At 34.1% G+C, this 27006-nt stretch overlaps 3 protein-coding genes across 7 annotated transcripts in view; 2 read left to right on the forward strand and 1 right to left on the reverse strand.

Annotated features, from left to right (window-relative positions):
* Positions 1–507: 507 nt before the first annotated feature.
* LOC126747026 (uncharacterized) lies at positions 508–5910 on the reverse strand. Of its 2 annotated transcripts, none has more exons than XM_050455511.1 (3): positions 5763–5910; positions 953–1132; positions 508–892 (listed from the first exon to the last, which is right to left on the reverse strand). In XM_050455511.1, the coding sequence occupies exons 1-3, from the start codon at positions 5773–5775 to the stop codon at positions 663–665; spliced, it is 423 nt and encodes a 140-aa protein (XP_050311468.1). In that variant the 5' UTR covers positions 5776–5910; the 3' UTR covers positions 508–662. The 2 variants fall into 2 exon arrangements, with proteins under 2 accessions (XP_050311468.1, XP_050311467.1); XM_050455510.1 differs by lacking the exon at positions 5763–5910 and adding an exon at positions 5350–5640.
* Positions 5911–5952: 42 nt separating this feature from the next.
* Positions 5953–6942, forward strand: LOC126747028 (uncharacterized). The gene is made up of 3 exons (XM_050455514.1): positions 5953–6134; positions 6189–6371; positions 6431–6942. The coding sequence occupies exons 1-3, from the start codon at positions 6071–6073 to the stop codon at positions 6634–6636; spliced, it is 453 nt and encodes a 150-aa protein (XP_050311471.1). The 5' UTR covers positions 5953–6070; the 3' UTR covers positions 6637–6942.
* Positions 6943–22005: 15063 nt separating this feature from the next.
* Positions 22006–27006, forward strand: part of LOC126747011 (probable G-protein coupled receptor CG31760) — a 165254-nt gene continuing 160253 nt past the window's right edge. For all 4 annotated transcript variants that reach the window (XR_007664069.1, XM_050455479.1, XM_050455482.1 and 1 more), the window contains exon 1: positions 22006–22198. The gene's annotated coding sequence lies outside the window, so the exon portion shown is untranslated. The remainder of the gene's footprint in view (positions 22199–27006) is intronic.

Raw genomic sequence — 27006 nt, forward strand, 5'->3', positions numbered from 1 at the left:
AATAAACCTTATGCCAGGATCAAGTATAGAATAAAAATGTGATTCATTATTATTAATATTGAGCAATTGTTTGGTTAATGTTAATTGTTGCTTGTAATCACTATACTGTTCACATACTAGATTTTATTTTGTCTGAACTTGATATATCTATTTATTTTGAATGGGAACACGCAAAAACTAATAGTTAATTGTGTTTCCAACTGTATTCTAAGTTACTTTGTATTATTATTTTTTCGAAATAAACATTATTATTATTATTATTATTATTCTTTGACCAAGAAAGGAGTCCATATGCAACTGGTTCAATGGATCATCAGTTATGGTATGATGTTAATGTTTGAAATGCCTTTGATTAGTTTCAAATCTGTTCTCTTATGTATGTATGTATTACATACTAATTCATTGTATTATCCGTATATATTTTACAATATTTCAATAACTGTGTTGTTATTAGGATTTGTTTCCTGTTGGATAAAAAAAACTTTGTATTTGAATTATATGACTATGAAAAAAAAACATGACTATATATTTATATAAAATGTTTATAATACAATACAAAAAGTTCTTAGACCTATAACTATACAATGGACGGCTATAAAAAGAGATTCAAAGGTACGAATGTAAAGTTACTCATAGTTAAAAAAAACCTAGTCCTACTAAAACTACCTCCACATTTGCCCTAAAAACCAACTACATAACAAAGAAACCCCAACCAAAACACTTGAAACACTCATAAGGGAGGAGGTGTTACATCCGTCCTTGCTATTACAAGTACAATACTCCATAAAAATGTTATAGGTCCCAGTTCGCATTAGACAGAACCTCTCGTCCCCTTTGATGCCTATTTCGCCTAAAAAGGCGCAGCTCCTAAAGTACTTCCAGACCCCATTAACTAAAAAAACAAATGATTCATGTACATTATGTGCCATGGAAGCAATTATAAAAATAATACCTTTTTGTCTTATTTTCCTGCACATGGTGGATTTTTGACTTTTTATATCGTACTTGTCAAAAATGTAGGCGGCAGGTTTTTCTTGGTCGCAGTCCGTGATGGCAAACGTGGCATTGTCGAAGGGATCCGAACATTTTGAGTCGGCATCTGAGCGGCAGTTCCAACACTTTATGCCTGAAGCTATAAAATATGTTGATTTTGTTAATTAAAGCCGGCATTAGCTTATTTATTAATGTCAACAAGCAAATCACTCTTACACAAGTCAAGAAATATAAAATGCAAATACATATATCTAAAATATACAATAAAATGTATATAAAAGAATTAGGTTACAGGGGGTCAGAAAAGTTCGACCAGAGGTACTCCTCAACTGTATTCCATAGTGAGGAATTGCCATTATGAGGTATTTTATTAAAGTGTCTGAAACCACAGTACCAAGGAGGCATAGGTCATACATTTTTCAGGATTATTCAAACAGGAGAATATAGGCTCAAGGCAGGGTAAGAACTCTCTAAAATGTAAACTGCAGCCTCTCTATAGTAGTTCAGATGTCAGGCAAATATTTTGAACATATGAGCAGAGTCGTCCCAATTAAACCAACAGTGTATCATTACAGAGTGGAACTATCCAAAATATAGAGCTCTGACTAAGCTGGACAAATTTTGTATTAGGAATATACATATTGATAACATAGACACAACAACAAACATAACATAACAACAAGAGTTCCCCAACATGGAACTCCCAGGTTAATCCCGAATTTCAAACACACCGAGCAAAATTACACTTTCATCCAGAGACTGTTGATCATGACTACAATCTCGAAGGGAAACCATTATCTTTTTAGTATTGTTCTGATTTAAGCAATTCCTGAGTAAGAGTTCAAGGCAATTCTGGATTATTTGGAAACTAGGGAGTCATCACAGGGACATGAGAAAATGAGGACCAAATCGAGACAAATTAGCTCTCTTTTAAACACAGTGTACCTAAGCAACATGTTGACAATATTATGATTATTGGGACCACCAGGGATAAAAATAAATCATTTTTGGAATCTTTATAATGCCCACAATCTAAGATAGTCTCTCTTTCCAAAGAAGACACTAAGTGAGTGGGTTTAAGTCTAAAAACTTTATATCTATTTTACATAAGAATATTAAAATTATTTATAATAAAATATCTGAGTAAGAAGAGGTCCTTAATGGGGAATTTTTTTAATGTGTTTGTGAGCACTGACTGATTAAACTTGTATTAACATGGGAGGATTATAACTAGGTTAACTCTGGTTTCTGTAGGTCAATTAGAATTCAGTCATGTCATCTATTTAAAACCCAATACTGACCATCCTGATCTGAATTTTGCAAGATTAGAGATAGTATAGATTTTAACTAATATATTTGATATTTCAAGTCTTTCTCTAAATGTCATTGTTACCGGGAACTTTAATGTTCATTTCAATAGTAGTGATCCTAGATCTAGAAATCTTCACACGATGGTTAATTTTACTACAATGCCTTACCTGGGTGAATGTGCTGGTGAACCGGATGTACCACCAGTAGAACTCTACTTGACTCGGACAAAACGCCTTAATTTTGAAATAGGATGAAATTTTCAAAACTTTCAAAAAAAAATTGCTTCATCCTATTAACTGTCATCACTGTCAGTTCAATTGGTCGAGATCAAGTACATTACAAAGGTAAGTAAAATAAGTGGTGGTTAATTTTTATTAGGTTTTATGTTGTTATCATGTTTATAATAGATGAAACTATTAATTTTAAAAAATTACAAACAAAAAATAAGGTGTCCGGTTACTAGAACAATAAAAAGCAAAAACTTAGTATATAAATGGTTTAATATTGTCAATATTAAACCATTTATATACCTCTATAAAAACTGTTGGCAAAAAGAGTTTTTTTGTTTTAGAAAATCAATTCTCAAAAAAGGATGAACGCTCAGAAATATTCTGAAGAAAACCTTAATTTAGCTGTTGATTAAATTCAAAAGGGCAGATTAAGGGAAACTTTTCGACAATTTGGTGTTCTAAAGTCAATGGTGCAAGATCATAGTAAGAATAAAGTGAAAAAATCTCGGAAAGATCCCAATCTTATGTTGAGTTTGGAAAGCTAATTAATTTGGCAAAATTAATATTTTATTTTAGTTGAAAAATTTAGTTTTTTGTTCCTTTATTTTACATAATTAGAGGTATTCCTGTTTTTATAGTTTGTTAAAAAACACCATTTAACGTTATAGGATTAGGCAAATAAAAGAATATTTTTCCATCAATCATCCCTTAGTATAATGATGTTTAGAGAAAATTAGAGGATATTAACTTTTCATATTTTTTATATGTTAATTTATAAATTATTTTTTCTTAATCAATGATTTTACCAGCTCTGGGTCCACTGGGATGGCCCTATCGCCTATGCTGGCAAAGTAATCGCTAATTCTTGTGACATCTTTCAGGCTACCAGGGATTTCAAATGAAGCCCTAGAATGAACATTCCAACTATTAAGCTTTGACTTCTTTTTATTGCAGTTGATAAGTAATGATTAAGATCCAGGTAGTAATTTTTATCAGATGAAGCAAGTGAGTGCTTGTATCTATTATATGCTTTTTTCTTCAGTTTTATCATTTCTATGATTGTGTTAGTATGGTTTAGGTTGTGTTCTAAGCTTTATAGTTTTTAAAGGCGCAAAGTAATCAAAAATTTCAATTAGTTGCTTGTTCAGTATTTCGACAGAGTTATCAATAGAGCCTTGGGTCAATATTTGGCCAAAATCAGTATTACTCATAAAAGCATTATTAAACAAATCTTTATCAAAATGTCTAAAATTTCAAGTAGTTATGAGTTTAGGTTTATGAATATTGAGGCTTCAATTCAAGAAAGAATAAATAAGCCTATAGTCTGTTACATCGTACATTTCCACTGTTCCTGACTTAATAACCTGCATACCTCGATCCACACATATAACATCAATCAGAGTTTCAGAAAACTCACATACTCCAGTTCGTTCGTCAATCACCTGGACCAAGTTGCGGGTTTCTAAGATTGATTTAAAGAATAATTTTTTGCAACTAGTCTCTAAGAGTAAATTTACATTAATATCTCCTGTTAAGATAATATAGTCATACATCTGGAAAGCAATGTGTCAACAGCCCCTAGCTGTGTATAACTGCAAGAAGGACGCCTGTATAGAATACCCAGCAAACAGTGCAGCCGCTTCATCCTAAATACCTACCTGTTTATCTGTTTTTTTTTTTTTGTAATTAAATTATTTAATTAAGTATATTTTGTAATGTCTTTGATTATTACTCAACTAATCAACATTTTTGCTTCTTCCATAGTAAAACTCTTAACGAAAATTAATTATTTACTATTTCTGAACTGGTCTTAACTGACCAATCCCGTTCTGTCTGACTACTGATTTTGTCCTGTCCGATTCCTCAGAGTAAGTGTCTGATCACTAGCAAAAATGTTTTTTTGTAGGAAAACTATATTTTTTCAAAACATGTATTTTTAATCTTCAATTTGAGTTTTTTTATGATAAACTGATACCTGCAGACACCAATTTCTTTTTAAAACAATTGTGTGGCTAAAAGGGTATTTTTTTAATAGAATTTTAAGGTTTGACAAAGCTACTGGCATATTCAGCCTAAGTTCAGATTGTCTAGTAGCAAGCAAACAGTATGTGAGGGTTTACTGGTTTAATAATAGTGTAAAAGAGTGAAAGAAAAAGCTTCACATTTTAATCCCTACGAATAAAAGATATCCTACATGAATTCTTGAAACTTTTGTACTGCAGCATAAAAAAATATATAAATACATGGATACATCCTACCCAAAAATGTAATCAAACAACATTGAATTTTATGATTACCTGATTTGTATAAACATTTTTATGTAATAACACTAATTAATATATGACTTAATTTACCAACAATTGGGACAAAAGAAATTGGTCGATAACTCTCAGGGTTCATCTTAGATCCTTTTTAGGTATCGGTATGACTTTCGCAACTTGTCTTAAAGTTGCGGAAAATGGGGAATGTCAATTGGGGAAAATGCTCTTTGTGATAGCTTAGTTAATCAATTTTGTTAGTGGTAATCACATTTATTAAGTTTTAATCACTGAGTGACTTATATGGTGGAAAAAGCAGAGCCAGAATCAGTCAAATAAATCAAAGGGCTTCTGGAAGGTAGAGTAATTTTCAGGCAGGACAAGCATTTATTTGACTTGGTGACGTCTCTTCCACATTATTATTAAAAGCTTTAATTACTTTTCACATAGCTTGAGACGACGGATTAATAGCTTCATTTATTAATTAAAATGCTTGGAATTAATTAACTGCTGTAAAGTTAAGGCTTCAGGGAAGTTATCCGTAAGAATTTACTTACTTGTATTAATGAACAGGCACATCAATAACACTAATAATATGGCACTGAATAAATTGCTCTTCATTTTAAGGGGTTTGTTATTAAATTTTAGTAAATACGTTTGCTTGGCTTGCTTGTCAAACTGAATTTTAAATTTTGAGGTTAGACGCGCAATTTCCAACGCCCTCTTCTTAGAATTTTACGAAGGGCCAAACTATGTGGTTGTTACAAGCCAATTATTCTAATAATAATAATAATAATGGCAATCATAATAAAGATGTAAGAACTTTAGTAATAAAAAGTAACAAACTTGATGTGATTTTCTTACGATATTACGGTATTTAACATATAAAATTGACAAAACATATGAAACTTGCGGTGTAAATTAAGGCAGTCATCATGTGAGTATAGTTATAAAAAATTAAGGTACTTACAACGTAGCAGCATTTGTAAAAGTTTTTGCAATATTCTCCCTATGTGCCTAATAGAAGTGGAAAAAAATATTACTGCTTCGTGTTTCGTTATTCCTAGTTCGGGTAAAATAAACGTTATACAAAAGCCTTGTAGAAAATTATGAATAACTTCGCGATTATAATTGACATTGACAGCTCTGTCAAGTGTCAAATTTCGTGACATATAGTAAACACACCCTACAATCAAAACAAACTACCTACTTGTACAGAATTTCAAAAAAAACGCTTTTTTCTGATATATTTATTTACTTAAATAATCTCTATATAAAATGTATTCCATAATATACAATACGAGTTTATTTTCCCTAGTGATCCTTAGCCTTCTACCGTTCAGTAAGTATAAAATTTAGTTTACCAGTCCCACACAACTGAAATTCGCCTTAATAGGTGAGTCAGTGCGATGTTATCAGTGCAGCACATCCGAAGAAAAAAAAGGACAAGATCAGTGCGGGGCTTATAGAAAATTCGACAAAAGAAACCATATAGCCATAGATTGTCACAGTGATGAGAGCCACATGCCCGGCACCTTTTGTATGAAAGTCACCCAGCAAAGCCCCAAAGGATTCATTTGTATGTGCATATCTTCTTTAGTATGAATGAACCTCTAGAAAACTCTTTTCCTTTTTAAGGGGATGGTAGGTGGCGCCAAGTAATTCGCCGTTGTGCCTCTGTAGCAGAAACGGGAGTCACTGGAGTCTGCAATTGGGGAGTCTACGATAACGGTGTCTACTGGGAGGAATGTTACTGTTCTGAGGACGAGTGCAATTCTGCCTCTTTTTGTAAATTATCAGCGGTTCTAGTGGGAATTATTGCTGTATTTAGGTTAGTTTTGTGACCATTTGTTAGGTGATAGTTTTAGGAATCTCAGACTTAAAGTGTACATTGACTTTTTGGTCCCTATTAAGGCTCCCATGAACTTTTAGGGGTCAAACTATTAATGATATGTACATTTTTAAAGTAATTATTGTTTTGTTGTGTTCTTTTTTTATACTTAGTTACTCATAAGCTCCAAAGTAAGACCTCAAGGTACAATTATTGTCCACATTAGAATAGATTTATTTCTTAAAGTGAATATAGTGTAAATTAGTCCGTCCATATACATTGTACTTATACTGAATAAATAATTTTTTACATATTTTAATTTATCAGAAATATTTTATTAGTGTCCTTTGATTTGACATGCTTTTGACTAAAGAGTTGAGCCCTTCTAGAACTCTAGTACACTTAGGTATATCCAAATTGTTGAATTGATTTTAAGGATTCCTACTAGTATAAATGCAATTGGAGTTATGAAAAGTGAAATTGATAAACTCACCAATTAAATTTTAAGGTTGAAGCTAAGCTAGAAACTCATTCTAACAATCTTTTGCAATTCACTGTAGAAGCTATTCTGTTAATAGGACTATTTAGTAAATAGGATGTTCTGCAAAAGGGAATATGGAGAAGCTCCTGACCTGAAAGGTAAAGACACTCTGGACTTCTAACAATACTATTAAGGACAAACATCAAAGGACTGCCTTCTGGTTGATAAAGAGTTAATGCTGAAGTATGACATGGTCTCAGAACAGGTAAGATTCAGGCCTGAATTCAAAAGAGCATATGCGGCAAACCTGATAAACTTGCGCCGAACATTTTCAATCCTCTTGGTTTAAATGAGAAAATGAGGTGACCTAATTATATTGGAAAATTCAAGAAGAAATCTCACTAGGTAAATATATAGTGACTTCAACGCTGACACATTGGTGCAAGATCTCTTGATAAATCCAAGCAGTTTATTAGCTCTATTTATGGTAGGGGAGACCGGGTCACAGTGGCCACCTGGGCACAGTGGTCACTCTTAAATAACTTTTGTTCCTTTGGCTTGTATGTTATGCCACCTAGGATGTAGCGTGCAAACTACCATTCCAACAATCTCTCTTCCTTTGATGTCCGTCCTATTTATGATTTTTGTGTTAGTGTTTTTATCTTCTATTAGTATACTTATATCTTATATAGTATACTTATATCTATTAGTGGTCACTACTAATTTATGATAATTCGAGTGACCACTGTACCCCAGTTAATATTTTATATTTTGTAGAATTCTCCGACATCCTAATATCAATAATAAAGTAATTTATTATCAATATAATTAAGCAAACAATATTCCATTTGCATTTGCTGTATTTTGCTTTCTTTCTAGCTAATATGGTATTAACACTTCACACGGTATTATTATACACACACAACACTTCTATTTCAACAATCTCTATTTACTCTAATTTATTATATTAGTGGTTTTTTGGAAAACAAGCTAAGAAATAAATAATATATATTGTACCTATATATAATAATATAATTGTTTCAGGTTACAAAACCCATATAAAATGCCACGTAATAGAAAACGTAAGACAAATATTGGCTTAGTTGACGAAAATGATATGAAAGCAGCTGTTATTGCAGTTTTAAATGGAGGTCTATCTACAAAAGCGGCTTCACTGCGATTTGCCATACCTCGTACCACGTTGCGACTATATATTTTAAAATGCCGTGACCAAAATATTTACTGGGAAGAGCCGATATTTCCAAAAATGCGCCCTAATTACGAATGCCGAAAAATTTTTACACATGAAGAAGAGGCAGTTTTATGCCAATATTTAATTCAGTGCGGAAAACTTCAACATGGCTTACAACCAAAAACCGCTAGAAAGCTAGCTTATGATCTTGCAGTTGCAAATAATAAACAAATTCCGCAAAGTTGGCATACAAATGAATCTGCCGGCCCAGACTGGTTTAGTGCTTTTATGAAACGGAATCCCATTATTTCATTACGAACCCCTGAAGCGACATCTATGTCAAGATCTGTAGCATTCAATAAAGTCGTAGTTCATAAATGGTACGATACTTTGTTAAAACTGTATGAAAAGTATCCTACTTTAGATGCCAGTAAAATTTATAATGTCGACGAAACTGCATTGACGACTGTGCAAGGATCAACTAAAGTTATTGCAGAGAAGGGTCAGAGACAAGTTGTTGGGCAAGTGACTTCTGCGGAACGGGGCATTCTGTTACTATGTGTGGAGCAATTAATGCTATTGGAAATTGTGTTTCACCACTATTAGTGTTTCCAAGAGTAAATTTTCGAGATAATATGATCAAGAATGCTCCAATAGGAACAGTGGGAGCAGCCTCGCCCAATGGATGGATGACTTCGAAAATATTTGAATCTTGGTTACAGCATTTTAATAAACATGTCAAGCCCGCTAAAGAAGATCCGATATTACTAATCATGGATAACCATGAAACACACTTATCCTATAAAGTGATCTCCTTAGCTAAAAAATCAGGAATAATTCTGTTCACGCTGCCACCGCACACAAGCCATAAATTGCAGCCTCTGGATAAATGTGTGTATGGACCACTAAAGACATATTATAATAATGCTTGTAAATCTTGGCTGGCTAATAATCCCGGAAAGCGTATCACTTTATACGAAATAGCCGAACTTTTAGGCGTTGCTTATCCTCTTGCCTTTTCACACAAAAATTGCATATCTGGTTTTGCTAGTACAGGAATATTTCCCCTTAACAAGTTTCTATATGGAGATGCTGAGTATGTAGCAGCAGAAATCACAGATAAGCCAGAAAAACCAAAGGACCAAACTTCACATATAGAACCTGAGAAGACAGTGAGACCAAACACCCCGTTAAATCAGGTGATCCCGACCACCAGCTCTTGTAATTCAATTCCTTTGAAAAATGATACATTAGTGAATCAAAATGAGTCTAGATTAGCTTTAATATATCCTGAAAATTTACGACCATATCCAAAAGTTAATGACATTGAAGAACGAAAAACCGGACGAAAAAAAAAGAAGCAGAGATATTGACAAGCACACCTGTAATGAACAGAATAGAACAGGAATATATGGAAAAATGTCGAAAGGAGAGTTTGAAACAAAAACAAAATAAGCAAGATAACACTGTAAAAGGTAAGAAAAATATAATGAAACTAATGCCATCCAGCAGCGAAAGTGAGGGTGAAATATCAGACTTAGCAGAGAGCCATAATTCCGACGAAGATATTTTTGAATCAGATGAAGACATTATGATTTGAACTGGATGAAAATTTGGACAATATTCGTGTTAAGTGCTATGTGTTGATTCGGTTTGCAACTAAAAAGACAATAAGGTTCTAAGTGGGCCAAGTCGAAAGTATTGAACGCGACGAATTTAAAGTTAATTTCTTAAGGAAGAAAGGCAATAAGTTTGTTTTTCGTCAAGTGAAAGATGAGGCATCAGTCCCAGTTTTTGATATTGTTTCGATTTTACCAGCCTCTTTAGATTATGGTGGTACTTCCAGATTACGTACAACTTATAAGTTCGGTGTTGACTTTAGTGGATACAATATAATGTAATCTTTCCTAAATATAAGTTTAAACCTGTATTTCTTTATTAGTGACCAGTGTGCCCCAATGTCATGGCCACTCTACCCCTGGTGCGGGGTACAGTGGCCAAAAATCAAGGCGGATTAAAATGTTTAATTTTTTTTTAAGAATAAGTGTTTTTTTTTATACATTTTGCGTTATTAGTATAGACTAAGTCCTTTATTTCCCTGAAAGAAAAAATCAAATGCCTTAAATGGGTTGAAAAATACGCCAACAATAATTAAAAGGTGGCCACTGTGACCCGGTCTCCCCTATACTTGAAATGGTGGGAAAAAGTAAGTCTCGGGTCCAAAAAGACACCTAAATCCTTGACTAAGACAAGCTGCTTTAAGGGGATACTTTCAATAACAAATTTAAGGAAGGGAGACCCTTAAATGAGTAAACCTCATGAATCCACATTTCTCGATATTTAATGACATTTCATTCAGTTTACACCAGGAAAACACTTTGTTTATATCTCTCTGGAGCACCAACTGATCTTGAGAGGAAGAAATCTATCGAAAAATCGCCAAATCATCAACAAACAGCAAGAACTCAGATTCTAATAGGGAGCCAAGGCGATTAATAAAGAGGCTGGACAACAATGGTCCTAAGTGGGATCCCTGAAGTTGTCGAAAATCGGTTTGACAGAAAACCACCAATCTTAACCCGCTATTCTTTATCCATCAGATAAAACTTAATCCAAAGTAAAAGGGACCCGCTGATGCCTAGATCAGAAATATGAGAGATAAGAATAAATTATGGTTGACCTTATCGAAGGCTTTACTAAAGTCCGTGTATATCTCATCTGTTTCATTATCGTCGGCAAAGGATTTAAAGATGTAGTTGCTAAAAATAAACAAGTTTGTATCCACAGAGCGACCTCTGGTGAATCCATGTTGTTTATCCCCAATTATTTCCTGAAATGTGTCATACAGAACCACATCTACACAGTGCTCAAACAGCTTAAGAATTGCAGAGAGGATAGTAATGGGACGATAATATTTAGTTACATCATTTTTATTCCCAGATACGTGAGATAGCTTCCAATCATCTGGAAAAGTTCCAGATGTGAGGGACAGATTGAAAATATGAAAAAGTGGAAGGAAGAGGGAATGGCAGCACTTTTTTAAAAGCATGTTTGGAATTCCATCGGGACCTGCTCCCTTTCTGTTATCCAGTTTAGCTAATGGTGTTTCAACTGTAGTACGACTAAGAAACGCTTGGTTGATACGATTAAATTTATATGAGGTATCAAAGCTGCCTGAAGCATTATAGAAGGGTTAGTATTCTTGTTGTTAAATTCAGATGAAAAGAGGTTTGCAATAGAAATACCGGTATCAGCCCTAAAGTCATGAAGTCATCTCATTTGGAACAGAAGAAGCGCCTTGTTTGGAATGAAGCTTTATAAATTTCCAAAAAGTTTTTCTATTGCATTTTCGGCTCTCTCAATGTAATGTCTGAGGCATTCACTAGATAATGTACGACACTCAGAGGGTAGAGCATTAAAATTTGAGGAATCAGTATTTGATCCCGATTGTCTGTACCTTCTGTGTGGTATTTTTTTCTGAATAACGAGACTTTTTAATTTTCTAGAAAATCATGGTGGGTCCTGTTTTTTTATAGGCACATGGTAATTCAAACAATCATGAACAACAGAATAGAAGTTTGCAACAGTGGTATTTAAGTTATCGTTAACAATAATAGAAAGCTAGTTAAATGTAGAAAAGTAGTTATTTATGCATATGAAATCAGCTTGATTAAAGTCATAAAAATTGGTTACTGGTAGATCCAAGTAATTGGCTTTACTTCTTGGGAGTTGCAGCTCAAGAGCAGGATGATAAAAGGCCCGACTAGACAATTGCATTTAGTTGTTAAGGTGGAATGAAAGGTTGTAAAACAAATGTCCCGAATTGTTCAATGATCATTAACCACTGCACTGAGCTGCATTAAACCTAGAAAAGTGAATGTGTCACATAAAAGGTTTTCTTCATTGGATATAACATTATTTGAGCTTAAGCCATATTCTTCTATCTTCTCTTGGTAAACATGTAATATTTGAAAGGTATACAGATAGTTCCATGAATTGAGGAATGTAAATGCAGTCAATGCAATATTCCTCACTATCACCAAGACACACAGAGATCCAGATGTGAGTGAATTGTCAGCAATTGGCAAACGATGGGATTTTAGAGTGTTTCTTACTGCTATTAGCACATCCCCGCCTCTACTTTTCGAGCTGTTGTTAGTGTTGCGGTCCGTTCTATACACGCAGTAGTTGGAGCTAAAGCCGCGTATCCACTGGCATTAACATTTGTAAACGTTTGCGAATGATAAACGCTTGCAAAACGAAGTACCCACCGATCAGCACATGTTGTTTGAAATCGTTCACAAAGCAGTTTCGAGAGCGTTTGTCGCGTATCCAGGTCTTTTTTTTATTTTGAGGAAAACCGAGAATAGAAAAATCGTAAAAATGGCCACGTTAAGTAGAAAGAAACTTGCCGCCTGTGCTGCATTAGTATTTTGTGCACTAATAGGAAAAGAAAAGAAGAAAAAAAGAAGGAAACATAGATTTTGGGTGTCTCATTTTTTAAAAACTAGAGTTTCTATGCAGCTGATTTCTAATATCAAAACTGATAGGAGTAGCTTATTCAAAAATTTTACTCGAGTTTCGCCAAGAGATTTTGATTTTCTGCTCTCAAGAATTTCTCCAGAATTATCTAAAATTGACACGAATTATCGAGAGTGCGTCTCTGCCGAAATTAGACTGGCCATTACACTTCGCTTTCTAGCGACAGGAGATTCCTATGCCAGTCTTATGTACCTCTTCAGAGTTTCGAAGCAGCTCATTTCTAAAATAATTTCCTGAAGTATGTGCCGCCATCATGAAAGCATTAGCGAGCTATGTAAGGGTAAGTAAATAACCATATAATAAATTTGACCTTTATTGAGAAAACTAGTTACTTAGCTAAACATGAGTAGGTACGGCCTGTACGCTGAGTACAACCGCACTTGACGTATGTCAACAATCAATGGCTGGGTTCATCAGAATAAAGCTCACTGAGCGCTCGGAACTTAACCTAGCAACATCCAATTAAAATGCTTATACCTTAGATACCAGGTAAAATTTTCGAGCGCTCAGTGAACGCTTTTTTCTGATGAACCCGGCCAACGTTTTATTTCATTGAAATGACATTTTTAACATACGTCCAGTGCGGTTTTAGCGTATAGATCATACCTATCTATGCGATAATATAAATGGTATTTTATTTTTATGAGTAATTAGTATTTGTCTGTGATTGAGATGGATTGAAGTTTGCTAAATAGTTTCCTGCATTCATGGATGCAGATTCTAGGTCAGGATTTTCATCTGGAAAGTTTGTTTCCCAATGGTCATTTTCTTGTGGCTGCTGACAACTGGTGGTATATGTTGCGTTGCTACTTGCATTTCGATGGGCTTCGAGCTGTTGAAGGATTCTTGAAGTTGGCAGAACATTAGTGACTAAAGTTAATAATAAAAAGATAGCTGGCGAATGATGCGCTAGTGTTAGCATTTTTATGGATACGGAGCTTTAGAGGGATTTCTGAGGTCGGCAGAACATTAGTGAGTGTAGTTAAGTTTTGTTGTGGTTGCTGAGAGACAACGAAAGATGCGCCGGCACTTGTATTTTCATGGGTACGGTACTGTGAAGCATGATCGGAATAATGAGAGCTTGAACCAGCATGGTGAAGGAGCAGGGGTAGTGCATGTGCTAGAAGAAGTAACGCTTCCAGAAGATGACAGATAACCAGAGGTGTTCTTAGGCACCACATCGTCGTAACGTCCCATATCAGCATTAAAGAGGATATTACTAAACATGTGTTGTACCCTGGCCTGTGTTCTTTGACTGTAAGTACGCAGCTTTGATGCGATATGCTCCCCATAAATATCACAAATATTCCGTTTCGCTCGTTTTGCTTTTTGCAATTGTGGATTTGTTAATTCATTTGTAGACGTTGCAGAAATAGATAGTAATGGTTCCTGTTCTAAGGTTCTTTTTGATGTTCTGGTTCTGTTCCTCCACCAATTGGTTCACTGTTTTCAGTATATACTTCTTCGGCAACTACTTCATTATCAGCAATAACCTGAAAAAAAAAATGCAAAAATAAAAAATGATTAATAACAAAAATAATTAAAATATGCATATTCTAAATTAACGTTGAGGTGAAACACATATTTTAAATTGACGCAAACAAACGCATACAAATAAAAAACAATTCTTTCTTTGCAGATGCCAGAAACCAAAGCGGAATGGTTGCAGACATGTGAAGAATTTGAAACCTTATGAAATTTTCCACAATGCATTGGCTCGATTGATGGGAAGCATGTAGTTTTACAGTGCCCTAAAAAAACCGGAAGTGACTTTTTTAATTATAAGTCGTTTTTCAGCATCGTTCTCTTTGCCCTAGTTGATGCTAATTATAATTTTCTATTTGTTGATGTTGGTGTTGAAGGAAGAATCTCAGATGGAGGAATCATTAGAAACACAGAGTTGTATGAACGTCTTCAAAATAATGCTTTAAATTTGCCATTACCACAATCGTTGCCTGGTCGCGAGAAAGCTATTCCCTAATAATTTAATGAAACCTTATTCAGGAATTTATGAAAAAGGTTCAATACAAAGAATTTTTAATTACAGGTTGAGTCGAGCACGCCGAGTAGTGGACAATGCTTTTGGTATCCTAGCATCTGTCTTTAGAGTTTTAAGAAAACTAATGCTTCTAGAGCCACATAAAGCAGAATTAGTTGTGATGACTTGTATATATTTGCACAACTTCTTACGCAAAAGTAACTCTTCAGCAAATATTTATTGTCCACAAGGAGCCTTGGATAGTGAAGTAGAAGGGAAAGTTAGTCCTGGTGCTTGGAGAGATGATACTGAAATGTTGTCTCTGACTAATATTAAAAAAGTTCCTCGAAAGTCTGCAAAAATTCCTCAGGAAATTTGTGAAGAATTTGCAGCATATTTTTCCAGCAATGGAGCTATTCCATGGCAAAATGAACATGCTAAGCTAAGCCTACAGTGTTAGTGTTTTTGTAAAGAATGAGTTTTCGCTTGTAAAATTAAAGTAAAATAAAAAATATTTCTCACCTCTGAATTTTCTATTTGGGAATGAGTCATCTTTTTTGTAGTGCTGACAGATTTCCTACATTTATTCTTATCCATAAGAAATCCAAATGCCTCATGTACCTCCTCCCTCCCTGCAAATTTTCAGTTTTATTGTTGGCCATCCTTATTAATAATAATCCTTGATTCACATGGGTACGTGATCACGGATCCGTTGCGATGACTGATATCAACCAATGGCAATTAACCATAACAAACCCTTATTGGTCGAGAGCAGTCACGTAGTTGCAACGGATCCGTGATCACGTACCTATGTGGATCCAGGCTAACGGTTAAAAACACAAAAAACTGCACTCTAAAGCGATAATGCTGGAAGCTCCTCCAACTTTGATGTCAAAAAATATTAAACAAGAAAAACAGGTTCACTAAATATACAGACCTTTTCCTGTTCCCAAACTTTGAGTTTCTTTCTCTTCTAAATGAAGTTGTCAACGAGCCTATTTTAGCCTTTAGAATATCGATGGTTGCATTCATATTTTGGCTATATCGGCTCAGGCGTCATGTTTCTAAATTTTATTATAATAAAAACCATGTCTGGCATTCCATAGTTCCGGTTTTTGTCTATATAAATTTATTAAGTAAATACACTGCTCGTAATCCCATTCCGTAGTAATATTCATCGTAAATAAACAAATTAAATAAAAAAATAGTGATTATTGTTCGAGTTATTGATCAATCACTTCAACCACAACTTTTATAAACACTAAATACAAGTAAACAAACACTAATCGGTTATATCTATTTATCTACAAACGTAGAATATCGCGTCTCCAGTGAAATCAGGCAGAAATCCACAAACAAGTCAAAAAATCCTTGAAGTTACCGACTTTTTGCGGAACAGTGACAAACGCCTAGAAACGTTTGCAAATGCGAGTGACCGACGTATCCACCGGATAAACATCGTGTTTGTAAACGATTGCAAATGTTTCTAAACGTTCCGTTTGTCAGGTGGATACGCGGCTTAAGGAATTCACCGTCGTTGACTGCCGGATCCAGCCAAGTTTCAGTTAGGGCAAGAATGTGGTAGTCTTCCGATTGAGCAGCACAGAGAAATTCCTTTAGTTTAGTTTTTAAGCCCTTCACGTTCGGATAAAAGAATAACACATCGTCTACTGTAGACGCTGAGATAGTGTTAGGTCTAGCTGAAAATTCGCCCTTCGACCCTGAGTGCGCCTGGAACGAAATTCCTTAACCGCTATTCCTGCTGGCCAGAGATTCGGGTCAAGTAGTCCCTTCAATAGAGACTCTTTTACCCCTTTCTTGAAGAATACAACATACTCATTCTTATCCAGTGAGATACCTCTGAGATGTTTAATTGTCTTTCAAGGTAGTTTAATATCTGTTGCTCAGTAGTGTCTGGATTGCACCTGTCCAAATACGGCCACTGACGTCAGCTGCAGTTTTAGTACAATTGCAAGTTAGATAGCAAACTTAAGCCAGTTGATAGTAAGATGAAAACCTTAGAGAATGAACGTCAAGGCATCGTCAGTTTACTTCAATTCAGGAGCAGTTACAGCAGTCGTCACCAAAAAGATAATTTCTATAATTTTCGTAACCAAAAACGACAGGCTTCATCAAGAGAATCTATCCCAGACTATAGAATCCTTAAACTTTAGTACTTATCTAACTTAGAAGTCTTAGGGTAAAAAGCTGTGAACTTTCTGTGTATCTTAAAGCAAGGTTTCATTCAGAAATAATTGCGCTTAATGAAACTTGGTGTTCCTGCAATGAGATAGGTAGGTTGCATATTGATAGTTATTCACTCGCATTATGTTTTTGCAGAGATTTGTCACAAGGAAGGGCAGTTGCAATCAACTGAAAAGATGGAACCTACTTAATGTGAGTCTAAATGTAAGCTCTGTTGAATGTCAGTTTGAGTACTGAATAGCACAAATTTCAATTACTACAACCAATTTATATGATGTCTGTATATAAGGTACCTGTGGCAAATAAGGCCCAGCTAAGGAAAAAATGCTTTATTGTGTTATCAAAAATTTAAACAAAAACAGGACACTCCAAATATTGAAAATATGAAGCCTTTTTAACAAAATAATACATTAATTAAAAAGTTTATTTTTTTGATTAGGCTTTTGACAAGCTTTGTAAAAAAATATGAAAGTGGGCCTTATTATCCGACTGTTTGGTAAATAAGGCCCCATTAAATTAATGATGTCGGTTAAAAAGGCCCATCAAATAATAAAAATATAAACGTAAAAAATACATTTCTAACAAAGAAACAAATTTGACCACTAAAATCTAGGAGCAGTGTGGGCGGGTAAAATTGTCATCATCATCTTGTGAGAAGCGAACACACGCCTCGTGACACCAAGTCCCGCACGCTATGCACTGTCTCATGTCGATTTTATCTTGTGTCTGGCAAACAAAACAAAACCAAGAGTCCGTAATTGAAGGATTTACTTCTAAAGTCCTTCTTCCAATACCTTTTGGTATCGGCTCCTTAAAAGCAGATAGAGATAAAAACAGTTTGGTAACTGATGCAAAAAGAACTTAAGTCACTGCTTGTGCCCTGTAGTTAAGTGATATCTTCCTTGCTATGTTAGTTTTTCTTTCGAAAAGTTCAGGTATTGGTAGTAATTCTTTAAAAGATTTATTAAGATGGTCATTATTAATATTTTGAGTAGAGGTAGTGTTAGTAGTGGCTTGTGGGTTTTTGTTTATTTTGGAATTTCTCATCATCTCCTTTAGCGTAGTTAAAGGCATGTGATCCTCAGAGTCATCTGAGTCATAGTCACGTGGCAGATTATTGATACTGCTCACAACGGTAACATTTGTTGGTTCCGGAATTATGTTAATTTCCGGCTGAGGCTGTTCAATATTTTCTAGAGGACGTTGAGTTGCTAACGATGGGGCAAACGCTGATTCAGGTATGACACTTGAATCCAGTGGAAACATACCAGTGGCTCTAAATCCACTGACTATATTTTCGGAGTCATACATTTGCTCCAGACTTTGGAGAACATATAACCAAAGCGGCTTTTATTAAGACGTCGGTCTGGATGCGTATCCCAATATCGAAGAAGCTCTTGATCCCAATGATACTCGAACGAGCGATAAACAGCCTTGTCCAATGGTTGGAGCTCGTGAGTGGTATTCGACGGCAAACAAAACAGTCTAAGTCCCACTTGATCTGCAGCATCAACGATTGAAATATCTAGGTGGCTAGAAGCTCCATCAAAGATAAGTATAGCCCGGTGCGTTATTCTTGTAGCGAGATAGATGTTGTAGAAATGCAATAAAAAGTTCTTCATACTACCCTTCTCCGCCATTTTCACAAGGGAACCCGGTGGCAGACCATCTTACCATTCAGGCTTCAATCTTTTGCCCTTGAATATGATCATAGGAGGTATGGAATTCCCCAAAGCATTGCAGCATCCTGCAATGGTCACGTTCTCGGCATGTTCAGGTGCCACGAGATGGATGCGCTTGGCACCTCTTTTCCCAATAATTTGTTGCTGGACCATCCACCGGTCAACCTGCAACCCTTTTCATATTAAAGAGATTTTGAGGATTCTGTTGAATATTCATTTCTCTGTAAATATCAGAGAGCTTGGCAAAATAATCATTTACTATGAATTTATTGAGCTTTTGAGCTCTCCCAGGATTCATAAGTTGAGCCTTCCGTCTAGCAAGATGTGGGTTGCGCTTCAAGAACCCGTAAAGCCAATCTTTTCCAGCTACACCTTTAGAGGTGCGAAACGGGTGTTTAATGTTATTGTCAACACATAATTTAAAAGCCAATCGTGTCACTAACAGGGGAGTTAAAGGCATGCCAATTTCACACAAACGAATGAGTCTTTCCGAAAACTGAGTTTCCTGATTTGCTGTTAAAATGCTAGATCTACCCATCTTTTTTTATAGGGTTTCCAGGTTGTATGTGGTTTCGTAGGGTTCTTCTCGGAATTTTGTAATGTTCTGCGGCTTGTCTTTGTGACATAGTTTGAGTTTGTATGGCATTTATGGCAGACTGAAGTTGCTCTGATGTCCATATTGCACGTTTTGTTCTTTCTCCTGGCATTTTAGGTATCCTTCTGGAGAGAAATTAAAGATAGAAACCTTGTTGTTTAATAAGGCTCACCATTTATTCAGTGGGCCTTAATATCCGAATTGGCAATTTTTATTTAAAATCTAAATAATTAAAAACTTATTTACCTTTTTGACTAGATTTTTACATCAAAAGATGCTCTGTGAAACAGAGAATGTAAGAAACCCAAACAGTAGAACCAAAAACTTCGTTAAGTCAAAAAAAATTTACGAAAATGTGGCACACGAGAATTATAAAACGGACAATTCCGACACATCAACTCCGTAGACAATTTAACACTGTTCCCGCGTGCTGCTTCCTATGAGTTCGTTATACTAATATGTGGTATATCTAAGCAGGGGAGTAATTTGACGTTGTCAGATTTGGGTTATAGTTTTAAATATTAAAGATATGGTCAGTGGGCCTTATTGACCGCCGGGCTTTATTTGCCGCAGGTACCTTATGTAAAACTTTGCCCTTTATTGTATGTTATTTATACTGCAGATATATTTTCTATTGTATCAACGCACATGCAAGCATATGATGCGGATGATACAAGTTTAATCCAGACTGTCCTGATGATGCTGCTGAGATTTTAAATTCAGATTTATCTAATATTTTGTAATACTCAACAGAACATAATTTAACAATTAAACATGCAAAAACTACAATGTTACTGTTTTGTTCTGAAAAGAACCGATGCATACTCGTGAATCAACTTAATATTCAGATTGAAAATACTCGGTTGACTTTTGCTAACTACGGTAGAAATTTGGGTTTGTGTATAGATGAACAGCTTAATTTTGAACAACATTTAAAATCTTTACTAAAAAGAATTTATGTGAGAATGAAGCTTTTGTATGCAAGCAGACACCTTGCAGAAAAAAATTGTGTGAGTCACTTATTATGTCTATTTATTCGTATTGTTTTATAGGATATTATCCATTCTTACATGTTGTAAATAAATGCAATACGTTCAGAATACATGCTGTAGACTTGTTTATAAATTAAGAAAATTTGATCATGTCTCAGAAAATATAAAAGAGTTGGGTTGGCTTAAGTGTGATAACTGGTATAATTTTAACTTGACCAGTATATTTGTTTAAAAAACTAATTTATAGGGAGGCTGTGAATAATGGCTCTTTACGAGATAAAAATTATTTAACAATACCACAACATAGAACTTCATTTTTTTTAAAAAGAGCTTCAGTTATAATATTTATTGGATGTGCATGTAGTAGATTTTTAGGACTTTTTTAGTGACAGATATATTGTATTTATATAATGTACGGCATTGTTATATATTTGTGTTTGGTTAAAACTGTTTTATCCTCAGTGTTATCGAAACAAAGAAATACTTAAATAAAGCCGCTATATATTTATTTATTTATTTAAATGATATCTTACTTAATATATATAATATAGATACAGAACTGTTTTGCTTGATTTCATCGAAGGGTCTCTAATTATTGCGGCAATAAAAAAACTCCGTGCATATTTATGTATAATAGGTGTAATATTTGTTATGCATTTATATTAAAAGTATGAATAAAATATACTTTTGACTATACTTTTTGATTATATAAATAAATTTATTGGTTTCACAACAAAAGTCTCATACACAGGTGCATTACCATCAGTACGGCAGTTTATGGATGAAACGTTTCTTGGTAGATGCATTGGGAGAAGAGGTGCTATCGAACGGCCCACGAGATCACCCGATTTATATGCTTTAGATTTCTTTTTGTGGGGACAAGTACTAATCAATAAATTTAAATTAGATTTTTCTAAAACCCGCAGCTCAAATTTAAAAAAAAACAAAGCGCTATTGTAAAGAAAATTGAACGCCTTTTCAAAAGATGATCAAAACACACCCCTTCCCATTTTTTTTGAAGGTCGCTCCCCGCTAAGGGGTTGAAGTTGTGCGGTTAAAAATTTAAACAAAAAATCGTTTTTTTAAAATCAGAAATTTGACGGCGTTATCATTTTTTAAAAAAGGGCCCCAAACTTTGCTGGAATGTTTTCGATGGCCACCCTGTATATTCTATATAATATAGCCCAAAATCCTTTAATAGTGAAATTCACAGATTCACTTTGCAGAAACCCAATTTATAATTTAAATGATTTTTGCTCTATCAATTTTGTATAAAGTCAAGAAAATGTTCAGTTTTTAATAGCAACTAATGTTTATAGCATGGTTTACTGGTCTCTTGGCGCCTTGCGTGTATTTTCAGTATGTATAGGTTTAAGCATTTTAATCTGTATGTAATAAATTTGTAAATTTATATTTAATGTTGATTTATTTGTCACCTTGTATTTATATTTTTTGCTTATTGTGCTTTATAGAATTGTAGACGAAACATATAATGTATGTCACTTTGTGAGTGTGCAGTTTTTAAATTAATAAATAAAAGAATTCACTGCTCATTAATCATCCCCTAAGCCATAATAACAACACACCGAAAGAGGTGAAAAAATGCACGAACCCCTAGTTCTTGTTATGACGCGTGCGTACGGGGGAGACCGTGCAGCTCCCGTAACCGAAGCTAAAACGCCGCGAAACCTGAAACCCGCGTTTCAGTCGCAGCTGACACCGCAACAGTTTGTCTGGCTCCACCTCAGCTTCACCGGTAAGCTGAAGCTGAATCACGCGTATAAACATTGTATATATAAGACTTCTCCGGTTATATACATAAATACAAGTTGATCTTATTATAGTGCCAGTATATGGATTGATGATTTTTTTTTTATTCAGTGAAAGTGGCTGCTGGTTATCGTACAGGTAGGCAAGGGCGTTTCATTTTAAAAAGCGATTTTCTAATGTATATAAAGACTATTTTTAGTTCACCTCGGCTATATATAGTATAGACAATCATGTGGTTTGTAAAAACTCTGATGGATTTGCTACGACTAACTCCGAATGTACCCGAACAATATTAAATGAATCTGAAAAAAACATCCTAAAATACTGTAACGAAACGAAAGAATTCTTCTTAAAAAAAACATAATAATATTTTAATAACTAGGGCTGATAAAGGCAATGTCACCGTCGCGTTAGATAGAAGGAAGAATACCTAGAAAAATCAAACCTTCTTCTCTCAAATACAGATGCCTATCAAATTTTAAACAAAGACCCCACTACTTCTATTCAGAATAAACTATAAGAAAACTTGTGTAAGTTAAACTTCTTTTCAAAATTAAAAAACTAAAATGCAATAACGGAGTGCCTCCAAAAATGTATTGTTTACCAAAAATACACAAAGAAAATACTCCTCAAAGACCAGTAATTGTAAGTTTTATAGGTTCCCCAATATAAAATCTCAGTAAATATTTAGCAAATTTACTTAGCTTAGCATTTGAAAAAGATCAATTCTACACATCTATTGTTTGACTAGTTAATCAACACGAATCAGGGTAATTGTAAAATGTCTCATGCATTTTTATGGACACATTTCATGTTTTTGATTTTTTCTGTAGGTGAATTGTGGAGCGTTTTTGAAAGTGTCTATATTGCATTTTACTTAGATGTTTATACCATTAAGACGTAAAATATGTAACAAACATTATTTGAGTCATTTCAAGTTCAAAATAGAGCCTTTTCAGTTTTTGCATCAAACCATTTTCGCATCAAAGTTTTGTGCTTTATTAGTATCTTTACATTAAAGCTATTTTACAAAGCGAGTGTGATATGGTAATGCGATCTTTTTTTTCTCCATTTACGTTTAAAAAATGCAAGTTACGGGTACCAACCCGCCACCTTATGCCGACCCTGCATACTTTATTTAGAAATAGCTTAGTTTGTATTGTCATCATTTTTAGAACCTATAAATATAATGTAATAGATAAGAGCAATAATAATTATTATAGTAATAGATATAGTCATTATCTATCAATCAAGTTAGTTGTAAGTTAGTTAATCCCTGTGCTCAATAAATTTGTTTTTTAAAAAGAGCAAATGCTGGTTGTTGTCCTATAACTGGCGCAGTTGGTAGTTCGGTCTTTCCAATATTGGACAAAAATCGCCAAATTTGGGTCTGTTTCTACGGTTTGAAGACCGCTACAATCCCTGGAAGCTGAAAGAAGACCTGAAGAAACCTTCAAAGAACAAGAATCGTCGGAAGTACCTGCAGCGATCCAATTGAAGCAACCACCCGTTCAGCACCCGATTGAGAACAGCTATAGTTTAGGTCCTGTGAATGCAAAAATCAATTCCTTTAGAAAATTATTAGGCTAAGAGACAAATGGGAATTTTGGCAAGAACCTTACTGTAAGTGAACATTTTTCCTTACCATTATTTTTAAATCCTTTTGGTGATATATTTTTGCATTTATTTTCGAGTATTTTGGTATATTTTAATATTTACCAAGGTGTATTTTATTTTATTTAAGTGCAATTTTAATTGAAGTTTTTACCATTTATTTTTATTTCTTTATAAAAAGGCGCTTTACCTTTTTATAACCTTTATTTTTACAATTTTTAAATTTAATAATTGTAAATATTACTAGATTTTTGAATTTCTCTTATGTCTGAGCATGAAAGAAGAGAACTCAACGAGTTCATAAATTTTTTGCAACCCATTTCTCACGAAGAACTAAGACCTTTACCTTCAATTACTATCGAAAAAAAGAAAATGAGTCAAATAGATATTGGTATGTTAAGATATCAAGCTGACAATATCCCTACTTTTGATGGCAATCCAAGACAACTCAATAGATTTATCACTGCTTGTGAGCATGTACTTCAAAACTTTCAAGATGCCACTAATTTAAATAATCCGATACATTGGGCTTTAATTGATACAATTTTAATGAAACTGAGAGGTCATGCAGCCGATCTCATATGCTCTAACTCAGATTTAAATTCATGGTTATTAATTAAAGACGCACTTTTAATAGCTTTTTCAGATCAGCGTAGTATTGAATGTTTGATACAAGATTTAATTTTATTAAAAATACGTAGAAATGAAAATTCTGTTCAATTTGGTATGAGAGTGCAAGATGCTCGTTCACTCTTATTTTCAAAACTCAATACCATTCCGTTGCAGATGAAAATGAACGTAGAATTAAGTTAGCACACTACGAAGATTTTGCCCTTAAAACATTTTTAAATCGATTACCTTACCAAATCCAACTTGTTGTGTTATATACGATAAGTTCGAACATCTAAAACTTCTTTTAGTAAAAATCCAAAAATAAATCAAACGACCAACTAATAAGTATTTGATTTACTAAAAACCTACACCACCGGAAATAAAACCTTTTATCTATATTTTTATGACGACTTACTTTATTTAGATTTTAATAGAGTGTATTTTAAAAATTTCTATAGCTCTGGACTGAAACTAATTAAGTGTACAAAAATAGTCACTAACATACAAGAATACGACCATAAAATATTATTAATAAAACACCAACATGAAGGCAAATGTAATCATAGAGGAATTAACGAAACTCTAGAACACCCTTAAAAGAAATTACTATTGGCCCTCCCTGAAAATAGATGTTACAAACTATATTAATGAAACCTTATGTTCCCCTGGTTCTAACCGAAACAGTCGGCAAACCTTTTGAGTTAATTCACATTGACGTATTTAAATTCGACAATCAAGACTTCCTAACATTAATTGACCCTTTTACAAAATTAGGACAAGCAATTCCAATTTTTGAAAAAACTGCTATCGAAATATCTAATGCCCTAATAAAATACTCTTCATTTTATGGCATCCCCCAAAAGATTATAATGGTCAATGGTTCCGAATTTAAGAATGAAACTGTACAAGAATTACTAAAAGAGCACAAAATCAAAATACATTTTACTACACCACTTCATCATGGGTTGTCTCCTGTGTACAGTGTGCTGTAGAAATTTTCCACAATATCCATTAAATCTTTACTGTCCTCTTTGATGTTTTTGTTTGCGTCCCTTAGTTGATGTATTTGGAGGCGTCCATCATTGTTACGTGTTTTAAGTACTTTCATGTTTTTGTTGTTTTCGATGGTCGTCGTTATCATTTCTGTGTTGTATTGCCTTAAATCTTCCCTTGTTTTCTTTTTTATCAATCTGTTAATTTCGTTGTATTCATGAGTCCCTTTCTCCAAGTTTCTTCTCTTCGCCATGAGTTCTCTAGTTTCCTTTTTTATTTTTGAATAATTTTTTTTGGTAGTGGCACATATCTTTTTGGCTGTCGTTCTAATGTCAGTACTTATTCTGTTTTCTAGGTCGTTTATATTCAAGCTGTTCAGTGCTTCTTTATTAGACAATTTCTTGTTGAGTTCAGCTTGGAATTTTTGGCGGTTTTCTTGGATTGTTTTTGATGTGGGAAATGGTTGTATTTTGATTAGCTTATTTCGTTCACTCTTCACGTTTATTTTTATTTTAGCTCTTACCAACCTGTGATCGCTACCAGTATCTAAGCGATTTAGGGCCGAAACGTCTTTTATAGTAAGCTTTTTATTGGTTAGTACGTAGTCGATCTCGTTTTTCGTATTTGAGTTCGGGCTTCTCCATGTCCAACGCCTCTTTTCTGATTTTTTGAAGAAGGAGTTCATACAGTACATACTTTCTTTTTGGAGATAATTCATATCAACATGAAGCAATCGGAGTTCGATTCTCAACGTAGGCTCCGAAGATCTTCCTGACATCACCAGAGAAGAAGTGGTAACTAAACTAACTAAATCCCTTATTTAACAACCGAAACAAACGTGAACTTATAAACGGTTTAGGTTCCATTATAAAATCCATAACTGGTAATCTCGCACAAGAAGATGCTGAAAAATATGACAAAGCTATTTTGGAAATCTCTAATAACCAAAATTCGCAAAAAACGTTTATAAAAGAGCAAATAACTGTATCTAAAAAATCTGTCGAACATTTCGAAAGCATAAGCAAAAATTTGTCACATAATCAACGTATTTTGGAAAATCGTATAAAAAAAACTAGAATTGGTGATTAAAAAAATGAATTTGAATAATACAAATACATACTCTTTCTTTTTAAGTGAAATACTTGTCTCTCAAGTCATAAATGCGTATCAAAATATATACGATATCTTGGATAACATCGAAATAGCGATTACATTCTCGAAATTAAATATATTTCACAGCTCAATAATCAACCCAAGAGAACTTCTAAATGAAATAAAATTAATTGGCCCTAACTTAAGTAAAACTAAGTTACCATTTGCGGCAACTTTAGAGAACATTTTACTATTCAAAAAAATTGTCGAAATTAAGGGTTATACAAAGGAAAACAAAATATTCTTTATAATAGAGGTACCTATAGTTGAACTTGAAAATTATGTACACTTAAATTCCATTTACCAAATAATTATCCCTCAAAGTCAATACCTTATCCTAAATGAACACTCATATGTACTGTTCAATGCCAAGTGTCAAGAGGTAGCTACAGAAATCTACCTTTGTAAAGAAAGCAGTCCTCTGAGCGTATCCGAGGATTTGCCATGTGAAGTACAAATGATGTTGTATTCAAAACATCCCTCAAATTGTCGAGCCATTCAAACCGAGGTCAAGTTTTTAAAAATCCAGAAGCTGGAACAAGAAAAATGGATAATTGTTTCACCCCAAAAAACCG

Source organism: Anthonomus grandis, chromosome 18 (assembly GCF_022605725.1).
Source record: "Anthonomus grandis grandis chromosome 18, icAntGran1.3, whole genome shotgun sequence".
Taxonomy (NCBI): Eukaryota; Metazoa; Arthropoda; class Insecta; order Coleoptera; family Curculionidae; genus Anthonomus; species Anthonomus grandis.

Excerpts from the sequence above, each read along its gene's own strand:
- LOC126747026 (XM_050455510.1), bottom strand. The coding sequence starts at position 5,413 with ATGAAGAGCAATTTATTCAGTGCCATATTATTAGTGTTATTGATGTGC. Across the intron at positions 1,133-5,349 it reads GTGCCTGTTCATTAATACAA|CTTCAGGCATAAAGTGTTGG; the intron begins GTAAGTAAATTC and ends CATATTTTATAG. Across the intron at positions 893-952 it reads CAGGAAAATAAGACAAAAAG|TTAATGGGGTCTGGAAGTAC; the intron begins GTATTATTTTTA and ends TTGTTTTTTTAG.
- LOC126747028 (XM_050455514.1), top strand. The coding sequence starts at position 6,071 with ATGTATTCCATAATATACAATACGAGTTTATTTTCCCTAGTGATCCTT. Across the intron at positions 6,135-6,188 it reads CCTTAGCCTTCTACCGTTCA|GTGAGTCAGTGCGATGTTAT; the intron begins GTAAGTATAAAA and ends TCGCCTTAATAG. Across the intron at positions 6,372-6,430 it reads AAGCCCCAAAGGATTCATTT|GGGATGGTAGGTGGCGCCAA; the intron begins GTATGTGCATAT and ends TTCCTTTTTAAG.